Source organism: Geotrypetes seraphini, chromosome 11 (assembly GCF_902459505.1).
Source record: "Geotrypetes seraphini chromosome 11, aGeoSer1.1, whole genome shotgun sequence".
NCBI classification, from domain to species: Eukaryota; Metazoa; Chordata; class Amphibia; order Gymnophiona; family Dermophiidae; genus Geotrypetes; species Geotrypetes seraphini.
In genome coordinates this window covers 66257040-66281053 of record NC_047094.1, presented here as the reverse complement: position 1 = coordinate 66281053, position 24014 = coordinate 66257040, and the positions used below count along the sequence as shown (strand labels likewise).

Below are 24014 nucleotides of genomic sequence, written 5' to 3'. Positions count from 1 at the left end.
TTTCACCTCACCAAGGCCCTGGATCTCAAAACTCTGATACCGAAGCGAACAATGCTGGCAAAATACCATGGGATCAGTGCAGAAACATAGCCCTCCAATGCTGAAAGTTAAAGGCATTTCAATTTTATGCATGCTGTAAAAGTGAAAGCAAGGGTGGGAGACATGCTTGGTGCATGCACAGAGGAGTTTCACAACAAATGTAGCTCTGGTGCGCATGCGCTAGGCAATTCCGAAAGCAAAGCACACATTGGCGCCGTTCTTCTCTAAAAAAATATTTTTCACTTGAAAGACATGTTTAAGCATAGAAAACAAGTGGCAATGTGTGCTTTCACTTTTGGGTTTGCTCAGACTCGCATACATTTGATTTTCAGTACCGACGCTTAGAGGCTTGCATGAGCTTCCTTCCACTTCTAAAACAAATAAAGACCACCCGATTTTAAAAAGAAAATCACAAGAAATTCTCTCTTCAAACTCCCCCACACCAGCGTTATTTATCCAGCGGTAAGAGTGGGTTTTGCTATGCACTGTTCTCTGAGTATGGGGAAGGGATAGTAAATGACCTCATTTACATCTATTTGACTACATTTAAATACAATTTGCAACCATCTCTGGCTGTTTCCTATGCAGGAGTCTTCTGAGCATTAGGCGCAGATCAGCACCAGCGCTAGTCCAGCATTATTCAGCTGTAACACCAGCATTAGGCTGGAGCATCAGGCCTCAAATCTTTCCTCTACACACTATTCCTACATCTATATGTCCTTATTAGCGTTGTAACCAGGGCAGGATTAACCAATAGGCCAAGTAGGCACGTGCCTAGGGCCTGAAATGGTCAGGAGGGCCCGATGAAGGAGGGCATCAACATTGTTTTTTTCCAAACGGCAATGGGCCCCTCCAGCATTGATCGGTAATGCAGGCCCCCCCATCGACGGAAAGTAAGATAAGCAAGCAACGCGGGTAAGAAAGGCAACGGGAACTGTAATTGTGCAAGCAGTGCTGCTTGCCCAAAGCTTCCCTCTGACGCAGCTTCCTGTTTCTGCCTGGGCGCATGGTGGGGGTGGGGCGGGGCAGGGGGGCCCAGTGTACTTGGGTGCCTAGGGGCCCTCGACAAATTAATCCTGCCCTGGCTGTAACCACTCAGAAATTTTTCTTGATGGGCAGTATATCAAATATAGTAAAACCTTGGATTGCAAGTAACTTGGTTTGCAAGTGTTTTCCAAGACAGGCAAAACATTTTATTAAATTTTAACTTGATATACAGTACACACGTCACATCATCACAACTGAGCTGAAGGTTCTCTCTCTAATGCTGCAGGAGTGTAGTGACTGTTCTGTTTTAGGGTTGTGGAATAGCACTAGAAAATACACACACGAACACCCCACCATAACTATACCTAAACATTGTACAACTCACTTCATCAGCCTACTATTTATCTACTACGTGCTCTAAATTTCTCCTGGAAACTTCCAGACTAACAATTGTAACTTGATACATTCCTGATTTTATGTACTGTAATATTCCTGAAATTGTCCAGTCTCCTAATTTGTAATCCGCTTAGAACCGCAAGGCACAAGCGGAATAGAAATCTGTAATGTAATGTAATGTAATGTAATTGTCTGAGTTTCCATTTCCTATGGGGAAATTTGCTTTGATATACGAATGCTTTGGATTACAAGCATGCTTCTGGAACGAATTATGCTCGGAAACCAAGGTTTTACTGTACTTAGAAACCTGGGGAGGAAGAAAGGAGAACAAATTGGATGAGCTATTGAGGAAAGAAGGGTGGAAGAAACTCAAAAGAGAGATAATGAGAAGGCAGGATGGGAAAGTAGGAGTGAGATCTGGGGTCCAAACAAGGGAGAAGACGGGAAGAGGATAACAAGAGAAAGAAAGACAAACAGAGGAGAAAAAAATTATACTTGAGAGGGGACGACAAGGGTATCTTTTGTTTGTGGTAGTCTTCTGTCTGAGGCCGGCTGGGATGGGGGGTGGGTTGGGGAACCCTGGGAAGTAGGCACCTGTTGGATGCACACACTTGTGTAAATTCTGCCCCACCCCCAGCCGCACACTGAGATCTATTGTCCCAGGACCTGGGCCAGCACAGCCTTGTTCATAATCCCATCTGCTACTCTCAGCCATACAGAAAGATAGGGAGGAGGAAGGGAAGGGAGCTCAGGAGAAAGCTGTGGAGGTGCTGAAAGATGCATTATCTGGGCTTTAAAGGGGCTAGAAAGGGGGGGGGAGGCTGTTAGGAGCCTGCTCCTGGCCCCTCCAGCACTATGTGGTGGAAAGTAGAAACCACTCCTCCCCGTCTGAATCATTCCCCCCTCTCCCAGGCTTTTCACATAGGGTAGTCCTGTGGTCACTATGGAAACCTCTCTGTAGCGAGCTGTAAACTCTCTTTCCTCTGATCTCTGACCCCCATCACTTTGTGTACTTCCTTTAAATTAAATCCTTGTGCCACCAAATACTGGTCAAATCTAAGGGACTGATCCAATTCTAGATCAGTCCCATTGCATTTTTGGATTTATAGTTCCAGTTTCTCTAGATCAGGCAAGATTGCAAGTCCATAGGAGTAAAGATGCAGAACCAGACCTAAATCACTCTGTCAGGGCTAACCTGGGCCCAATGCCCCAAATGTCTGCGCTAGCAGGGTATTTATTTATTTATTCAGTTTTCTATACCGTTCTCCCAGGAGAGCTCAGAATGGTTTACATGAATTTATTCAGGTACTTCAAGCATTTTCCCTGGCTGTTCTGGTGGGCTCACAATCTATCTAATGTACCTGGGGCAATGGGGGGATTAAGTGACTTGCCCAGGGTAACAAGAAGTAGCGTGGGTTTGAACCTCAGGGTGCTGAGGCTGTAGCTTTTAACCACTGCCACACAAAAAGCAATGGGAACGGACAATGAACACTCCACAAAAATTCAAGAATGTAAAAACAGACTTGTTTATTCCAAAACAAAGGGACAAAGATCAAAGCGTTTCAGCGCTCGACTTTTTTTTTGCGTTTGATTGACCTAGCCTTGTATTAACATAGAACTTGTTCACCTCTGTATTACAACACTACAGTGACCCCTGAAGCAGGCATTTTGATTCGCCGAAACACAGTAATGTGTCGGATCTACAGTTGATGATTGACCCTTTGTTTTGGAATAAACAAGTCTGTTTTTACATTCTTGATTTTTTGTGGAGTGTTCATTGTCCATTACCACTGCTTTTTGTGTGATTTTGAACCCATGGGTTCTTGTCCTGTTGGACTTTTGTTGTTTGTTTGGCTTTTAACCACTGTGCCAGGAGTGAAGAGGGGGCCTGAGGTATGACTGTACCAAATCTACACACTGCACCTGCAGGATGGATGAGAGTGAGGGGGAAGGGGAGACAGGGCTGTCAAGATACTCCATATACACATTGCATCTATGAGATAGGATTGGAAGGGAGGGGTGCCCTAAGCTGTCATTGTACTAAATATACACACTGCATCAGTGTAATGTATGGGAGGCAGGACTGCCAAGATACTGGAGTACACTGCACCACTGGGATGGATGGCAGTGGGAGGGAGCTGCCTTGAGCTGTCATTATACTGGATCTATATATTGCACCAGTGGTATGGATGGGAATGAGGAGTGGGGGAAGGCTGTCAGTGTACTAGAATATATTGCACTAGTGCAGGGATAGACAATTCCGGTCCTCGAGAGCTGGAGCCAGGTCAGGTTTTCAGGATATCCACAATAAATATTCATGAGATAGATTTGCATCTCAAGGAGGCAGTGCATGCAAATCCATCTCGAACATATTCATTGTGGAGATCCTGAAAACCTGAACTGGCTCTAGCTCTCGAGGACCGGAATTGCCTACCCCTGCACTAGTAGGATGGGTAGAAGTGGGGGGGAGGGTGTGCCTTGGGTTCTCATTGTACTGGATATACACACTGCACCAGTGGGTTAGATAGAACTGAGGGAGTCCCTAGGGTGGGGACTGAGAGAGGGAGAAACTGTCCCTGCAGAAAGAAAGGAGTGACCAGGGGGTCTGGGCTGTGAATGGAAACATGCAGGAGTGAGGAAAGGGCTTGCGTCATCTCTGGGCTGCCTCCAGTGGGATATATAGGACAGTGGTTGCCAACCCTGTCCTGGAGGACCCCCAGGCCAGTCAGGTTTTCAGGATAGCCCTAATGAATATGCATGGAGCAGATTTGCATGCCTGGCACCTCCATTATATGCAGATCTCTCTCATGCATATGCATTAGGGCTATCCTGAAAACCCGACTGGCCTTGGGGGTCTTCCAGGATAGGGTTGGGAACCACTGGTAAAGGAGAAAGAGTGGGCCTGTGAGGTTTTCCATTTTTCCATAAAGCAGGTGTAGCACAGACAGTGTTAAACAGCCAAAATGATTCCGTCTTGTTCATGAGGTACCAGAAAGGGGGAATTTAACCTCCATGTCATTCAGACCTTGAATTTGCTGATATGCTGCATACCCACCCATGAGCAGATGCCTACATCAGGACAGCTCCTACATGACTGCCCAGGACCCTCCTTCACTGGTTCCCCCTCATTCCTTAGTACTGGCATGAAGGGTGTTAATAAGCTCCAGAGCTGGGCACAGCCAGTCACTCTATGCACTTTCTACAATGCCAGGAGATTGATGGGGGTGGGGAATGCAGGGAGAGCTTGGAGACATTCTGGCATTCAACCAGGAATTCTGTTTAAAATTAGCCAATCTGCCTCTGGTGTGCTGAGCAGTGAGCACTTCATAAAGCTTCCCTACTTCACTATCCGCTCTTTACAGCCCTTCCCTCCCCTCTAGGCTCCCCCACCACCAATACCCTCCCCTAAATAAGCACATGCCAATGATGAGGAAAACTTATAAAGAAGATCATTAGTGTTACATCCCTGCAAAAGACAATCTGAAGGAAGTCTCTTCAGCAACAAAATACAACCAGTGTTGCCAGTACTTTAAAAAAAAAAAAAATATCCCATCCATTTACCTTGAAAAAGCAGCCCCAAAACAGACCAATGTATTTCATCATATCCCCAAGAGTAAATAAGATAAAAATGGTATAATTAGCCTCGTTATTTCTGGTACAAAATATCAAAAAAGTCATAGAAAGCACAAGGTACTAACCTGAAAAATAGAATTGATTTCTGATGACAAAACAAGCTTTATTTTCCTAGATTTCTATTCAAGGTATCTTTAAAAAGTCATGAAAATATACATTTTAAATGGATCTAGTTTAGCACAGTAAACTAAACATAAGAAATGCTCTCTTTATCAACTGAAAATTAGTGACCCCTATATACAGTAGTGCTATTGTTTCATAAAATGGTGAGAAAGAATTGCTAGAATTTGCTAATGATACTGCTCTGTCTGTTTTACTAGTATTCTCAGTAATTTCATGCAGCCCAAATTATAACGACAAAAATCAGAGAAACTAGCCCCCAAAAATGAAACTACTACTACTATTTAACACATCTATAGCGCTGCAGGACGTACGCAGTGCTGTACATTTTGACATTAAATAGACAATTCCTGCTTGGGAAGAGCTTACAATCTAACAACCTGCAATTTCTCAAAATTTCCTGCAACCAACTTTCGAAAGCAGCCTGATTGGGTGAGAAAACTGTGGACCTGGAAGCACAGCGTACAACCCACCCTGCTTAAATCAATTCTGCCACTATCTTCGACTCTCTGGCTGTCTCCTAATGCTTTAGCCAGTCAAACCACAGTCTGTCCAGGCCTAGCAAAATCAGCTGATAGACAGAAACCAGTCTCACCACATACCCTTCACCGGTCTCCAGTCCCTTTGCTCATATCAGAACACACTTAGAAACAAGATATTTTAATCTCATAAAGATGTTTCTGGTAAAAGCAAAACAGACAAATATTTAACTCTAATTAAACATAAGGTCAGTCCTCCCCCTCCCTCTTCGGTCATCCGTGATTTCTGCTTCTTTCATCCTCCCCCCCTTCCCATCCTTTGTATTCAACATTTGATAGCTGGGCAGGTGAAACAGAAAGAAACTGTCCATTCCACTGTCCCTCACAGCCCTCAGCTCACACAGATGAACCGAAGAAAACAAGAAAAGGGAAAGGAAGACAGGAGGGAGGTAAAGTGAAAAGAGAAGGAGGTAGCAGAAAAGGCAGAGAGGTAGAAAAAGAAGGGTAAGGGGGCGGGGTTTAGGGCAACTAAGCTTAGAAAGAGGAGGAAGAATTAGTCGGAAAGGAGGAGCTGGGGAGACTGGTGCTAATATGCCAGGAATGTGTGGATTTAGTTATTCCGCTTCAACAAAAGAGCAAGCCAGGGCATGCTAGGGGAAAGTCTGTTATTAAGTGTACTCCTCTAGCCTTCCCACCACCATTCCTGCCTCCCACCTCAGATTCAAGATACTTTTTACCTGCACGAATCAAGTGTCTGAAATGCTCACCCTATAAGAAGGCTAGAAATCCAGACTCCAGACAGTGTTCTGAAACTAGGGTTCAAATTCCACCACTGATCCTTGCAACTTTGGACAGATCACCTAACCCTCAGGTTTAAACTTTATAAACCCTCTGGGGATGAGGGGATGCTTAAAGGTATCTGAATGTAACTCACTTAGGGCTAGATTCACTAAGGGCATGGATTGGATTCGATCCGTGAGGGATCCGATTCATGTCCGGGGGGGCTGATTCACGAATCGCAGAGCAGGAAATTTCTTTTTTGGGTTTTTTTCCCAAGCCCGTGATTTTAACCCGCTTTAAGCTCACGGGTTAAACCACGGGCTTGCACTACAGGGAAGGGTGGGAGAGTAGGGGCGGCAGGAGAGATTTGGGGTGAGAGCAGGAGATGGGGCAGAGAGCAGGAGTTCAGGGCAGAGAGCAGGGCGGCAGAAGGCTAGGCAGTCGGAAAAGACCTGAGCGACTGGTCCTCAGCAGTCGCTTATTTGTGATCCGCCAGCCCAGTCAGTGTTGCAGGTTTTTTGTTAGTGAATCACTGCCTGACATCATTTGAATGCCGTTCCCCCTCATTTGCATGCGCGAATCGGAGGATGATTGGAACACAGGTTAGTGAATCAGGTCGGAGGGAAATCGGGTCACAAACCGATCGGTACACAATCGGTTTGGTTAATGAATCTGGCCATTGGAGCTTCCACTGAAAAGGGGAGGGGTTAAACTTTAAAAAGAGGAAAACCATATATATTTTTGCTGCCCTGAGAGGAGGTATTCCTGAGAGAGGAGTATATCTAGATGGCACTCTTAGATCTTCACATCAACTTCTACAGTAAAAACCTACCCAAAGGCAAAGCAGGTGCAAGTGATTACATACACTTTGTACATGTACCAAGTTTCAAAGTGAAAATATTTGTGTACTGTACTTTCATTCTCATACCTGGTGCAAAGCCTGCCAGTAAAAAGTCTATGCAGTCTTAACCTAATGCAGCCAATTCGAAGACTGCCCCATTCTATTTATTCAGATTTTTTAATCACCTTTATGAAGTGAATGAATCTCTTCAAATACAGTGCAACATAAAACTTACAATTTTGTTAACAGCATAACAATAATAAAATGACCAAATATACACATAAATATGATGAATGAAGTAAACCCAAAATTAGCAAACTGAAACTTAATAATAGGACCACAATGAAACAGTATAAAAAATATACATATTTAACAACACTGAAATTCAAATAGCAGAAATATACCCCCGCGAAGTCACGGTTCAGACATTTGCGGTTTTTTCCAAGTCTCCCCGGTCATAATTATTTTCGCTCTGAACCTCTTTAAAAAAGTCCTGAAAGCACAAGACGGCAGGAGGTAGAGCAGATCAGCAGCCAACTGCAGATGGGCAGAAGTCCTCGGCACCTCCAGCGAGATCCAAGTTGTTGTTTTTTAAAAAGCAGCAAAGTGGTGAGCCGCCGCCCCTGCAGTCCTCTCCCGCCTCCGATCCCTGCTCCTAAAGCACATCCAATAATTGTGGTTTTTCAAAGTTTGCGAGTGCTCCTGGAACGCAACCCCTGCGAACTTTGAGGGTATACTGTAATGCAATGTCAGCATAATACTTATGAAATGCCTAATAAGCACATATTAGAACATTCAAATAACATAGATATGACACAGATACTTTTCTAAAATAAAGCTTTATTATATAGCTGAGGGGCCAAGATATATAGATGGAAACATGATGGGTGGTACAGATTCCATTGGGATAAACAGATGGATGGCTAAACTCAAGGGAAAGTTATTTATACAGTTAAACAAGATACACTTCCCCCTCCGTATTCGCGGTGGTTAGGGGCAGAACCAGCCTGCGAATATTTAAAAAACACGAATAATATTCGGGCGGGTTCTGCCCCTAACCCATGCTTCCCCGGCTATTTTAAGCCCTGAATGCTCCCCCTTAAGCCTTACCTGGTGGTCTAGCGGGTTTTCAGGCAGGAGCGATCTTCCCATGCTGCTGCCCCATGCAGATCGCTCACAGGAAATGGCTGCCTTGAGCTTCCGTAGTTTCTCGAGCCATTTCCTGTGAGCGATCTGCACAGGGCAGGAGCGTGGGAAGATCGCTCCTGCCCCGAAAACCCGCTAGACCACCAGGTAAGGCTTAAGGGACGGCTTACAGGGCTTAAAATAGCCTGAAAAATGAAAATGCATTTTTGGGTTTAAAACTGCGAATAAGTGAATCCGTAGATACGGAATTCGTGAATACGGAGGGGGAAGTGTAAAGGTAAAACCACCAATTTTCCGGCAACAGATGATCCAGCACGCAATCCAGCAAGAGTTTGGGACCAGGGATGCCAGATAATTGGTGGTGGATCTGTATAAGGTAGCATAACTTATGGGCCAGTGACATCATAGCCCCGGGTATTTGGTGTCCTTTAGCGCCGGCACCCTGGGCTAGAGCCTCACCTGGTCCACAGGTTAAGCCAGCCCTGGTGACAATGTGTGAAGCTAGGTAGGATAGGCATCCATGTGGTCATATATGTATGTATGTGGATTACCAGAGGCAACATGGATTCACTCGGTGATCAGAGAATTGGATAGAGGGAGTGCACTAGATGTGGTGTATTTTGATTTTAGCAAAGCCTTTGACAGTGTACCACACAGACGGCTAATAAATAAACTGAGTGCTCTTGGGATGGGCCCCACAGTGACGGGCTGGGTCAGGAGCTGGTTAAATGGAAGACGACCGAGGGTAGTAGTCAATGGAGATCACTCTGAGGAAAGGGATGTTACCAGTGGTGTACTTCAAGGTTCTGTTCTTGGGCCTGTTCTTTTTAACATTTTTATAAGCAATATTGCTGAAGGGCTGTCAGGTAAGATTTGCTTCTTTGCAGATAATACCAAAATCTGCAATAGAGTAGACACACCGGATGTTGTGAATGTCATGAAGAAAGACTTAGGGCTAGATTCACTAACCTGCCCAATCCGTGACCGATCCACGGCAGGCCTATTGATCCACAATGGATAAGGATGCAAATGGGGGCAACTGGAGGAACGCCCCACACCGGCCACACGGATCACTAGTGAGAGATCCTGAAGCATGCGCAGACCTTCTTCTTTGCCTGTAGATGGTCTATGCATGCTCAACACAAAGCTGCAATTTTTACTTTACTTTATTATTATTATTATTTTTATTTTTTTTTCTTTTCTTAAAACCACAGAATCACACTGCTTGGGGAAGGGCAGGAGAGTCGGGGAGTCTTGTCATTCTCCAGGCGCACAGGGAGCCCTGGAAGTAAAGAGACAGGGGGAGAAGGAGAAAGACAATGCACAGGAAGGCAGAGAGAGAGAGAGTCAGGGAGGCAGAGAGCAGGTTCGGGGCAGCAGAGAGAGAGTTGGGGAAGCAGAGAGCACCAAAGGTTCAGGGCGGCAGAGAGAGAGAGACAGTCGGGGAGTCAAAGAGCAGGTCGCGGCAGAGAGCAGGAGAGCCGGGGAGGCAGAGAGCAGGTCACACCTTTTGGGGTAGAGAGCAGAGTGGCAGAGATGCAGGGGGCTTTTTTGATGGTTTGATGGGCTGCAGGGCTGGAATTTCAGGACAAAGACAGTCTGAAAGGACGTGAGCGACTGGTCCCCAGCAGTCCCTTCTTCTGTTGATCGGCCAGCCCAGTCGATGTCTCAGATTTGTTTAGTGAATCTCTGCCTGCCTACTTTGCATGCCGTTTCCCCTCATTTGCATGCACGGATCGGAATCAGATCGGCACAGAGGTTAGTGAATCGGGTTGGAGAAAAATCAGGTCGCAAAGGGGTCACTAACCAATCGGTACACGATCGGTTTGCTTAGCAAAGCTTGAAGAATGGTGTGAAATTTGGCAGCTGAAATTTAATGCTAAAAAATGCAAGGTCATGCATTTGGGCTGCAAAAACCCAAAGGAACGGTACGGTTTAGGGCAGTGTATCTCAAACTGTGTGCCGACACTCTAGTGTACCTCCTGAGATTTCAGGTGTGCTACGGTACACTGGCGAGGAGGAGAGGCACCAGCACCAGCTGACTGTCTACAGGACGTGCCTCTGGCACCTATCCTTCTCTCTGGCCCTCTTCCCTTCTGGCACCCCCCGCTGGCATCTCAGGGGACGCCTGGAGGGCCTTCATACACACGCAGACATTGGCATGATGATGTCACACATGTGCATGATGTCATCATGGCGATATCCGCGCACTTCCAGGTGCCTCAAGCCACAACCACTACCTTTAGTGTGCCGCAGCGAGAGAAAGTTTGTGAGACACTGGTTTAGGGGGTGAAGAACTTTTGTGCATGACAGAAGAGCGGGACTTGGGTGTGATCGTATGTTATGATCTTAAGGTGGCCAAACAGGTTGAAAAGGTGATGGCGAAAGATAGAAGTATGGCCAGTAGGAAAAAAGAGGTATTGATGCCCTTGTATAAGACTGTGGTGAGACCAATTCTGGAGGCTGCATCTTCAAAAAGATATAAAAAGGATGGAGTCGGTCCAGAGGAAGGGTGCATGGTCTTCATCATAAGGTGTACAGAGACAGGCTTAAAGATCTCAATATGTATACTTTAGAGGAAAGGCGGGAGAGGGGAGATATGATAAGAGACGTTTAAATACCTAGGTGGCTTAAATGTGCATGAGTTGGAAAGGAAGCTCTGGAATGAGAGGGCATAGGATGAAATTAAGAGGTGATAGTCTCAGGAGTAATCTAAGGAAATATTTTTTTACAGAAAGGGTGGTAGATGCATAAAACAATCTCCCAGAAGAAGTGGTAGAAACAGAGATGTATCTGAATTCAAGAAGGCGTGGTATAGGCACGTGGGATCTCTTAGAGAGTCGAAGAGATAATGGTTACTGCAGAAGGGGCAGATTGGGTGGGCCATTTGGCCTTTATCTGCCATCATGTTTCTATGTAAATGAGTCCTTTCCCCTTTGTGTGCAATTTTACAAATATACACATAGAATTGTTGGCACATACTTTGTTGGTGGACATGTACATGGGTGGAGTTTGGATAAAGGACACAATTATACAGATGAAGAGCAAATCTATAAATTGGTGCTTCAGTTTAGAAGCCCCAATGCTGACATAAGTTGGTGTGCCTAGGTATACCAAGTGGTACATGTAGTTTATAGAATACTATATAAACTATTCCCCAGATTCTCTATATGGCACCCAAATTTTGGCACACTGCCAAGATGTGTTTGCAAATGAATTGGCTAACGAGCTCTTAACCAATAATTGGGTGCCGACCAATTATTGATGTTAATTGGCACTCATTAAAATTTGCGTATGCATCTGGCTACAAACTATTCTATAAGGCAGGGAGCCTAAATCCCATAGCACGTATTCCAAAAGGAGGCGTGAAGGGGCGTGGCCATGGGCGGGGTAAAGCCGTGTAAGGAGCATTCCAAAAAGTTACTTTCATAGTTATAGAACACTGGGTAAACGCTCCTAACTTGGGTGCTGGCATTTATACCAGGTTTCAGCAGGTGTTAAGTCTGGCGCCCAAATTAAAGATGGGAATCAGCACTACACACTATTCTATAAAGGGTGTGCGCCCTTTATATCAGGGCTGCCCAAGTCCAGTCCTTGAGATCTACTGGCAGGCCAGGTTTTCTGGATATCCACAATGAACATGCATGAGAGAGATTTGCACACCAAGAAGACAGTGGAGGCAAATCTCTCTCATGCATATTCATTGCGGATATCCAGAAAACTTGGCCTGCCAGTAGATCTCGAGGACCGGACTTGGGCAGCCCTGCTTTATATAATAGCACTTAACGTCAATTTGTTTTAGCACCCGGTTTTGAGTATTTATAGAATTCCCTCACACACACCCATGGCCCACATATACACCACCCTTGCAGGCAGGTGCTATGGCACTTTGGTGCTACCTTATAAGTGCCTAGTGCACATCAGTAGCGTAGCCAGACAGCCAATTTTGGGCAGGCCTGAGCCCAAAGTAAGTGAGCATGAAATTTTCTGTCCCGCCCTACCTCATCTTTCTCTTTCCTTCCCTTTCCACCCCATGCTGCCTCCATCTTTCCCTCCCTGTCTAACCCCCACCCCAGCCTCTCTCTTTCTCTCTCCAATCCCCAGTCTGTGCAGCCTCTCTTTTTCCCTCCCTTCTCATCCTCACAACCCGTGCAGCATTGCGTCTTACAGCGTTTCACTTCAAGTCATCGGAAACAGCTGACCTGCAAGCCTTCCCTCTGACAGAAAACACAAATGTGTCAAAGGGAAGGCTTATGGGTCAGCTGCCAGCAGCATGTAGAAACCACTATCAACGGCCTGTGAAGTCAAAGATGGGTGGGTGGGCCTTAGACCAACCTGGGTGAGCCAGGCCCAATCTGTGGCTACACCCCTGGTACACATAGGCACCTATCAATTTGATAATGCCTTTGATATGAATATCTAACATCTGTCTCTAGGCACTATTTCATAGAACTGACCTAGGATAATGGAATCCTATAATTTCCACACATTATTTTTGAAATCTAGACATGGACATTTACACCATTTCTAGGTGGCAATACTAAACACATCCTGTAAGCAAGGCAGAGACAATGCATGTGGTCAGGAAATATTTATAAAAAGCAACAGGAGATACTCAAAGAAACAGAGAAGGCGACCAGGTGATACTCAATATTTTTATTCTATGAAGACTCGACACGTATGTATTTCGGCCTGAAGGCCTGGCTCAGGAATCTTAATGCTTTGATCAATACAGTGTATGTTGACTGTTCTATTTTATAAATTATAATGATTGAGTCATTCACCGAACACAATAATCAGAATGATCACTGAAAAATTTGTCCACAATGTGAAGATTAACTCAGGTTCTGAGTCTTCGTAGAATAAAGATATTGAGTACCACCTGGTCGCCTTCTCTGTTTTCTTCCAGAAATCTTTATGACAGGTGCACTAACTTGGGTTTTCAGAATATCCACAATGAACCAGAGTGCCAGCAATTAAGGGTGCCACAATACTCAGTCTCTTAACTCATCTGATCCCAGTCCAATCTCTCTCCCTTTCCCCTCCCCATGGGTCCTATAAATGTCGGTCACCAGAAGCAGCAGCCCCTGGATCTTCCCTCTGGCATATCCTACCTCCTCTGATGCAATTTCCTGTGGGCGGAACATGGTAAAGGGAAGACCCAGGGACTGGCCAAAGGCAGACTGTCATGCTACTGCTGGCAAGTGACACTAGACCTATAGTGGGGAGAGGTAAGAGATTGGACCGGCGAGGGGAGAGATGCTAAACCCATGGGGAGGGAGGGATGCTGCCAAAGCAAGATGGCTCAGGGTGCCACTTCCTTGATCCAGCCCTGATAATGAATCATGCTTGAGCTAAACCTGCATATTTTAGGTCTCCAATGGTCACCAGGTTTGAAGACCAGTGTCAAATGGAAGGAACATTTTTAAATAGATTAGAATGATAATCTTTTAGGGCTACGGAAGTCCTTTCCTCATCCCACAATGTTGGCACAAGTTAAGCTACATATGCTAGCATTTTTTAAGAAAAGTAGGTATCTATATTTCTTTGTAAAATATCATCTGTGTAGATGCTTCCTTATAAAATTTCCCACTGCTGAAAATAATATATTAAGGAGTATACAAAAAGAATTGCAAAGTCTAGAAGAAGACAATTTCAGGACCCCAAAGAAGCAGTAACACCTTTAAAGATTTTTCAGATAAGTTGATGCAGTTTTTCACATTGCTATTTTTGAATATTTTCATGATTAAAACAGTGCGATGGTTAGAGAATAAATTTACAGACATTCATCTGCACGGGCTTGTCCCGTGGTCTGAAATCAAATAGTCTCTGAGCAAAGTTATTAAGCAAAGTTATAAGTATTATAAACGGGCTTAATAGAGCCGCTTCTGGTTTTTGTCTGTTTGCATATATTTCACTTTAGAAGTGTAATAGCAACAGTTTACTTCCCAGTGTGTTTTTGGAGTATAAGGGGCAGCTATATTAATCCTACTCTGTCTCCTTTGTTGGGAGGTTTCTGTGGGCAGGATGTGGTAGTTGCAGATGGGAAGATGTGGGTTTCTACTGAGATTCTGCCTCATTCCGCAACTTTCGGATTTTGATGGATTCCTCTGCTGCATCCTCCTTACCCGATTCTCCCTGCTCCTTACCCTTCACCCTTGGCTTAAACTCCCTATTTCTACAACTCTTTATTAATTCTTTTTTTTTTTTTTTTCTTTTATTTATCAAATTTTTTATACATTATCATTTATACAAATAATAAAAAAAAAAAAAAGGAATTTTTCACAAAAGCAAAAAGATACATATATAACCTCCAAAGGTTCACTATACATTTTCCTCTAGTCCACATAATTGGGAGAGAACAAAACAGGCAAATAATACAGAAATATTTAAACATAATCATTATCAATAAAGATCAACATTCTGGTGTACTAATACATATAAAACTCCAAATATTAACTATGTGGTGAGAGAAGTAGAAGGTAAACTTGTTTCATGACGTTGTAAAAATTGTTCTAATTGTGTTGCGTCCCAATAAACATAGTCATTTTCCTGAAATTTAATCAAACATTTACAGGGAAACTTTAAATAGAATGTGGCTCCCAATGCTAATACCCTAGATTTCAAAACCAAAAAAGATTTCCTTCTTAATTGTGTTGCTTGGGCCACATCCGGAAATATTAATACATTGTCTCCACAAAATTTTGTTAATTTATTTTGGAAATAAGCTTTCATTATTAAGGATTTATCTATTTCTCTCGTGCATATTATTAAGAGTGTAGATCTAGTTTGAATTATATCCTGCGAGTCCTCTAGAAAACCAGTCAAATCAAAATCTATCTGTTCCAACTGATCTATTCCCTGTTCTATGGATACTTTCTTCTTCTGAGGAATGTAATATAAATTTGTTAGAGGCAAAGTTTCTATGTCCGCCATTCCCAAAACTTCCTTAAAATATTTCTTAACCAATATTTCAGGAGATATCAAATGGGTTTTGGGAAAATTTACTAGACATAGATTTTTTGCTCTCTGCAAGTTCTCCATTCTTTCAAATTTCAAATGAGTAATATGAAAATCCTTTACCGCTGTTGAAGAGACTGCTTGTAAAGTCTATTAATTCTATAGTACAACCAGACGCACACAGCGCTGTACGTTAAACTCCCCTCTCTAGTACTACCTTCCCATCCTTCTCACCTTCTGCTCCCTCTGCATCTCCCACTTCTCCACTCATCTTTTGCCCCTTCCCCCACCTCTTGCCACCCCTCCTTCCTCACCTCTTTCCCTGCCAACCTTGTCGTACTGTCCTGGAGAATAGAAATAAGTGAATACAGTTTCCAAAAGTGATGTAAAGAGACTCCATTGTTTCACCCAGTCACCCGGTTTAGGGAATAGAAAAGTGATTTAAGCCAGTGATCAAACCAGCTGCTGTTTGGGAAAGTGGCTCTAAAAGGAAAGCTCTCTCAGGCAAATCTGAATAACCGGGGCATTCCCCAAGACTCCCCAAAAAGCTTTCAACTGTACTGATGGCACGGGTCCCACATTCCTTCCTACTCAGGTACCTCTGTTTGGACCTGATCACTCTTATCCTGTTTCCTGTTCTACTAAAGACCTAAAGACTATTGGAAACATTTCAGTAATAATACACACCACAGGCATCCCAACACATCCTCTCTCTCTCTCTCCAACCCCCACCCCCACCCACCCCAGCCTTATCAGCACCTACCTGGGCTGTTGCCCACTCTCCCAGCAACTATTAATTGTAGCTACATAAACTGGGATAGGGACCTGCAATTTGTTGAAACTTTTTGCTTTGTTCTTTTATTATATACTGTCTCTCTGGTTTCTTGTCTCACTTTCCTTCAGCACATATAACTCTGCAGAACATTACAAAGCTCGCAAAACACAGGGGAAGCAAATCCACAACAGATAGAATGATGGGGACAAGTGGAATTGTCCAATAAGAAAAGGTGCAATGAATAAAAATGTCTTTCAACTCATCTGAATAATCAGGTGATCCTTTATTCTTCCAAAAATACTCGAGTATTTTTGGAAGAATAAAGGATCACCTGATTATTCAGATGAGTTGAAAGACATTTTTATTCATTGCACCTTTTCTTATTGGACAATTCCACTTGTCCCCATCAGAACATTACAAAGCTGCCAGATTTCCTATTTCCAAGAGGGACATTTTGGGTCAATCCTGGCTTTCTGACAAGCCTGTCTGTGCATTATGGGATCTGCAGCTTGGATTTCAATAGGCAGAATCAGGGAATATAAATCCCATGATGCTTTTGGGAGCAAGCTTCCCCCCAAATGATAGAAATGTTTAAATACCTTTGTGGCATAAATACACATGAAGTGAGTTTCTTTCAATTGAAAGGAAGCTCTGGAAAGAGGGGGCATTACACTCAAAAGTAACCTGAGGGTGGTGAATTTGTGGAAAGGCCTCCCAATGGAGGTGGTAAAAACAAAAACTTTATCTGAATTAAAGAAAGCTTGGGACAAGGATCTCTAAGGAAGAGGAAGGGATAGTAGGTGGCACAGATGGGCAGATTGGATAAGCCATATGGTCTTTATCTGCCTTCATTTTTCTGTGTTGCTATGTGTCCCTTCTTAAACTGGATAATTTAGCATGTCTGGCATTATGGACTGTTGTCCCTTCTAGGGTAACCTAAGAGAGCCTGATCTGGTTCTGGTTTATATCCCCGAGTACATGAGGAGTTGTAACTATGATTTCCCAAAGAAAAGTAGGACTACATCTCCCTGCATGCACTGGGGTCAAACTGGGACCAGCTCAGCATTTCCATGTTAACCTGGGCAAGTTAGCAACCCTATACACACTCTGTGAGCAGAGTAGAGACAATGCACAAGGGTTGGCTTTGTGGCAGCTGTGCCCACTTGGGTTTTCAGAATATCCACAATAAATAGGGCCATCTACATATTCTAGGCCTCAAATGGTTACCAAGTTTGTTGAGCAGTGTTCCATGGAAGGAACATTCTTTTTACAGATTACATGTAATTAGAATGACTGAACATATAATCTGTCAGGAAGAGCAAAGTTCTTTCCTTAGCTCAGGACTATATCTTTAAATATTTGTCAGCCCTTATAAATATATCATTTTAACAACCATCTTATTGGGTTTAACTGTACTTTTGGCAGACCAACACAGCATACTGTATTTCGTTTCCTTACACAAAAGATGCAATCTTGGGTAATTTCTGACAGCTTTATATTAGTCAGTGAAAACTGAAAGCATGAGTCAAACTCACTGCAAAGAGTAAAGCAGCAAAAGAGAGATGAAAGAGGGGGACCAGGAGGCATCCAGAGAAGAGAGCCATGGGCATACTGAAGAAGAGTGGAAAAAGAAAGTCTAGGAAAGAAGGAACTAGGAAGCAGGAAAATGAAAAGGGGGGAGACTGAAGAAACAGAAAAAGAAAAGGCCAATCAGAGTCAGTACAAGGATGCCCTAGACCAGGGGTAGGCAATTCCGGTCCTCGAGAGCCACAGGCAGGCCAGGTTTTTAGGATATCCAGAATAAGTATGCATGAGATAGATTTGAATCTCAAGGAGGCAGTGCATGCAAATCCATCTCTTACATATTCATTTTGGATAGCCTGAAAACTGACCTGCCTGTGGCTCTCGAGGACTGGAATTGCCTACCCCTGCCCTAGGCAAACTTTCAGACTACACCTCCCACCTATTAATTTTCCCCTCCCAAAAAAATAAGATTTTGATATTAAACTCAGCAATCACAACTATCATACAAGCATCCTATATAAAATACAGGTTACAATATGTACTGATGTGTCTTTGAGTTTGTGTTGCTAACAGGATCTATTGTTTTACTTTGACTGCAGCAGCTCCCCTAGGCGACCGTCTAGTCTTGCCTAATAGTTGGTCCAACCCTGAAGCCGGACCAGGAAATATCAAGCAGGAGAGTGGGAAGGGGGCAAAGGGAAAAAAGGAAGAGCCGAAAAGGCAGGAAAAACATATAGTAATATGCACACACTATCAGAAAGAATAACTAACTAGAAATAAACGTGCAGGTTAGAGTTTCAAAATATCAATGAAAAGCCAGAACTTCCCTAGTGACTTTTAAACCCTAAGCCCCAGCTCTAACACTGACCAGAGCAAAGCTAAATTTTTCCATCAAAAGCAGCAGGCACCTGTCATACAGGGCAACTCCCCAGCTCTGTATCGCCCTTAGAGCCCTGTGAGATGTAAACCCAGGCGTTAAAGAGAAACAAGTCGTTTCACTCCCTAACGCCCCAGTGCTAATCCCCGGCTCTGCCCAAGATTGTGCAACTGAGGGTGGGTCACTTTATCACTCCCCCCCTACCCAATGTTACTCTAGCTCTAGCCTCTGACCTTGGCATTTTACTTTATCGCCTAAATTCTGCGCCATTCAGGCAATAATCCGAGTATGTACGATAAGATAGCGCTTCCTCCCCTTTGGGCTGTTAAGAACACCCCAGATCTAGCTGTATCACCTGTGTGACCTCTTCTGCTTCTTTTAGAGGAGAATCTGGGTCGCCCCCTACCTCACGATATTTTCCTATTTAGCGGATCGCTCTCCACTTCTGCGTTTCTTCCCCCTATCAATACTGGAGATCTCTCTTTTTTGGGGGTGGGGGGAGGTTGGTGGAAATTTTCTCATTTCGTCTGAGGTCTCTCTCTTCCAATACCTTGCTTTGGGCAAGTTTTCCTTCTCCCCCCCCCCTACCCTATAGCTGTATCTTGGGATTTTTCCGTTTGAAGGTCCACTTCCCCCCCTGACTTTCGGGATCCGGGACGTTGCTCCCGGATTTTTTCTTATCGCTGGACAGCTCGCGTTTCTTGCCTTTCCCTCCTTTCTACTGCGAAATTAGGCACCGAGAAGAGCTGAGTCCTGATCTCACCTGTGAGGCAAAGCAGGGGCAGGAGGAGGGTCCACCACAGATCGGATCCCGAGGTCCCGGCCATAGCGGCGGCAATCCGAGCTCCTGCAACGCCGAGGGTCCAAAGAGATACCGGGCCGGTGCAGAGCTAGAGACGATCCGACTGGAAACGGAGGGAAAGAGGAAAGGAGGCGGCAGGGTATTACAAAGCATGCATCTAAAGCGCACTAAGAAGTGATCAAAGAGAGACCACCCCGTAACCACAGTCAAGTCCCTCAGCAAAGAGCCCACCCTTTGCCACACCTCTAACCCGCCAGGCCACACCTCCATTGCACAGAACCCACATATACCACACCCCCTCAAGAGAGGGGAGGAGCCCACCCTAAACCACACCCCCACAGGACATAGCCCACCCGCCAAACCACACCTCCATTGCACAGAACCCACATATACCACACCCCCTCACTGGGGGAAGCCCACCCTAAACCACGCCCCCACAGCACAGAGCCACCCTATATCACGCCCCTACAACAGAGACCTTCCTTTAACACCCACCCACAGCACAAAGCCCACCGTGTTCCACACCCCTTACAGCCCACAGCCCACTCTGTACCACGCCCCCAAAGTTCAGAACCTTCATATGCCACACCCCTTACTACATAGAGACCACCCTATACCACACCTCCTACATGCACCGTATCTCTCATAGCAAAGAGCCTGCACGTACCGTATCTCGTACAAACACATCCTTACAGCAAAGAATCCCGATTTATAGTAAAAAGACATCCTGTATCTCAGCTGCAATATTCAGCGCCCTTTGGACACCAGGATGCTTCATATTAGAACTTTTCATAGACACAGACCCCAAACTAAAGCACTGACAAACAGAGGCGAAAAGCTCATGGGACTTTTATCATTCTGCAGCCCATGTAGTAACTGTTGGTCAGATGTGCTTTACAGCTCAGTAACTAAATAGTGTACAAACAGGTTATGTACAAAAAATGTGTGCTAACATGGAAGAGCAAATTGGATCTTGCACATCAGAAAAACTGCATGGCAAAACATCAGGTATTGGCATATTATTCTGCACATAAAAGTGTTGCATTATCAATATTATTGCACGGATGTATACAGTACACATGCAAATCTGTGTGCCCGCACCATTTTTATTTTTTTGCAAAAAACCAACAATATTTATCTGCACACAGGGAGATGCATGCACCTACGAGGAGGTGCTGAAAAGTTCTTAGCCCTTATTTTGTCATTGTAGCTGAAACGTGTTATCTTATTTCGTTAAGTGCCAATTTGCAGAAACGAGATTCTCTGCTTTTTGACATTGTTTCAGATCACTAATTGAACCGGATCCACTTCATTCTCTTGGTTGGGCTGAGAACTTTTCAGCACCCCCTCATATATTATGGGCATGTGCTAGCATGCTATTTCACATGTAAACATTCATATGTCATGTTTCAATTATAATATAGTATCTTATGCCCTACCATTTGAATATTTTTGCAGCTGTAATTGTCTATTGCCTATGTTTGATTTATTCTTGCTGTACATCTCCTTGAGTGCACTTTCTCTTGCACATTTCCCCTCCCCCCCCCCAAACTCCTCATCTAATGCATAAAGCTCTAACTATGGCATTTAAAGTTCTACACTCTTGAAAACCCGTTTACTTGTCTTTCTTTGGCCAATCTTTTGGTCCCTTACTTACAAGCCTGCCCAGAGTTTACGTTCGTCAACAGCTCATCAACTAATATTGCCTTTGGTACACATGGTAACCAATGTTCTCTCTAAGGATTGATGAGGTGTGTGCAAAAAAAAAAAAATGCATGAGCGACAAGTTACATACTCCACAAATTTATGAGCAGCCGCGCATGCGCACTCCTATCTGCGTGTTCTGTGAGGTGTAGGTCCGTGGCCGCAGGAGTGCGCATGCGCGAGTCCCCAGCCTTACTGGTATGTTCATGCTGTTCTTCGGTCTGCCCTGCTCCTTGCCTTGCCTTAGTGTATTTTTAAGCTGAAAGACGTGGCAGCAGCTCCTCTCACGATCCCCACCTGCGTCGGATGCAGTCGGGGATCTTGAGAGGAGCCGCCGCTGCATCTTTCAACTTAAAATACACTGGCTGCGAGGATGGTGCAAGGAGATGAACTTCGGGTTTCTGCACCATGGAGAAGCATTGCAAGGACTACAGGGACACGACGGGCTACACCTAACCAGAAGAGGGAAAAATGTCCTTGGACACCGCCTAGCCCGCCTACTCCACAGGGCTTTAAACTAGGTAAGTCGGGGGAGGGTACAGGCACAAACAACATACCAGGCGAACTAAAATGCCAATACATTTATGAGGCTGAGGAAAGTAGACACCGAAATTCTGGGTCAGGGGTGAGTGCACATACTTTTGAGTCGGGAGTAGGGTCACATCATATTTATGGGTCACATTGTAATTCCGGGTCTAGGGGGAGTACACACTGTAGTTCTGGGTATATGGGGAGTACACATTGTGGTTCTGAGCCTCAGGAAAGCACAAATAACACAAACAATGCTAAATATCCCCACTGAGACATAACAAAAATATAACATGGAGGGCTATGTACGTCAACGCACACAGTTTAGGAAACAAGATCCTGGAATTGGAAACAGAAATAAGGAATGCCGACCTGGATGTGGTGGCGATATCCGAAACCTGGCTCACAGACTCCCACGGGTGGGACATGGTCATACTGGGTTACAACTTGCTTCGCCGGGACAGAGAGGGTAGGAAGGGAGGGGGTGTAGCATTATATACTAAAGATGACATTAAGGTCACGAGAATCTCAGATGTCCAGTATACTGGGGAATCCCTTTGGGTTAATTTGGCCAGAGGGAAGGACAAATGCTTGTATCTTGGCGTAATTTACAGACCCCCAAGACAACAGGATGACCTGGATATGGAAATAATCGAAGATATAGAAAATATCACCTTGCGTGGGGACACAGTATTGCTAGGTGACTTCAACATGCCTGATGTGGATTGGGTTACACTTACCTCTGCTTCCGGCAGCAGCAGGAGGCTATTAAACTCTATGAAAGGAGCAAGCCTCAGGCAACTGGTGTTGGAACCGACAAGGGATCAGGCAATACTGGACCTGATACTTACCAATGGAGAAAGTGTCACAGAGGTCTCGGTGGGCGACACATTGGCCTCCAGTGACCACAACATGGTATGGTTCAATATCAGGAAAGGTTTCACTAAATCTACTACACTAACCAAAGTCCTCAAATTCAAGGACACAAATTTCAAAGAAATGGGAGACTTCGTTCACCAGGCGCTACAAAGCCAAGAAGAAACCGATAACGTGGAAGACATGTGGTCGACTTTGAAAGCAACCATACAAGAAGCAACAAACCGCTATGTAAAATCAGTAAGTAAACGGCGAAGGAACAATAAGCCACAGTGGTTTACTGCGGAGATCTCAGACCTGATCAAGGAGAAGAAAAAAGCATTCATCTCTTACAAACAATCAGGGAAGCAGGACTCTAGAGCAGACTACCTGGCCAAATCAAAAGCCGTCAAAACAGCAGTCAGGGAGGCTAAATTCCTCATGGAGGAGTCTCTAGCAAAGAACATCCAGAAGAGAGATAAATCCTTCTTCAGGTATATCAGTGATAGAAGAAAAAACTCAGGCGGGATTGTACGTCTTAGGAAACCAGACGGAGACTATGTGGAAAAGGATTCGGAAAAAGCCCAACTATTAAATGAATACTTCTGCTCAGTCTTCACCCGAGAAGCGCCAGGGCTCGGCCCTCAGCTACAGACAAGGGTTGGCTCAGTTGACCCGTTTAGTAACTTTGAGTTTACGCCCAGCAGTGTCTACGGTGAGCTGTCAAAGCTCAAGGTTAACAAAGCAATGGGGCAGGACAACCTGCACCGCAGGGTGCTTAGGGAGCTGAGTGATGTCTTGGCGGAGCCACTGTTCGCGCTCTTCAACCTCTCCCTTAGTACAGGCAGCATCCCGTTGGACTGGAGGACGGCTAACGTCATTCCACTCCACAAGAAAGGCTCAAAGATGGAGGCAGCAAACTACAGACCAGTGAGTCTAACATCGATAGTGAGCAAACTAATGGAAACTCTAATCAAACACCAATTAGATAAGATCCTGGATGAGGAGAATCTACGGGATCCCCGACAACATGGATTTACTAAGGGGAGATCCTGCCAATCCAACCTGATCAGCTTCTTTGACTGGGTAACGGGGAAGCTGGATATTGGGGAGTCCCTGGACATCGTGTACCTGGACTTTAGCAAAACATTCGATAGCGTACCACACCGCAGGTTACTGAGCAAGATGAGTTCTATAGGATTAGGTAACACATTGACAAAATGGATTGGGAGCTGGCTTGGAGGTAGGCTCCAAAGGGTGGTGGTGAACGGCACCCCCTCCGAAATGACGGAGGTGATTAGTGGAGTACCACAGGGCTCAGTCTTGGGCCCAATCCTATTCAACATCTTTATAAGAGACTTGGCAGAAGGGCTTCGAGGTAAAATAACATTATTCGCCGATGACGCCAAACTGAGTAATGTAGTGGGCAAATGCACAACAGACGAAGATTCAGTGCCCGACAACATGATGCACGACCTACTCCTACTGGAGCGATGGTCTAGGACATGGCAACTCAACTTCAATGCCAAAAAATGCAAAGTTATGCACCTGGGCAGCCAGAATCCATG

At 44.7% G+C, this 24014-nt stretch overlaps 1 protein-coding gene across 1 annotated transcript in view; it reads right to left on the bottom strand.

Moving 5' to 3' along the window:
• LOC117369054 (basal cell adhesion molecule-like) overlaps positions 1–19577 on the bottom strand; it is a 104032-nt gene extending 84455 nt beyond the window's left edge. The window contains exon 1 of the mRNA XM_033962964.1: positions 19321–19577. Within this exon, the coding sequence (XP_033818855.1) occupies positions 19321–19384 (64 nt within the window). The 5' untranslated portion in view covers positions 19385–19577. The remainder of the gene's footprint in view (positions 1–19320) is intronic.
• Between the last annotated feature and the right edge of the window lie 4437 nt (positions 19578–24014).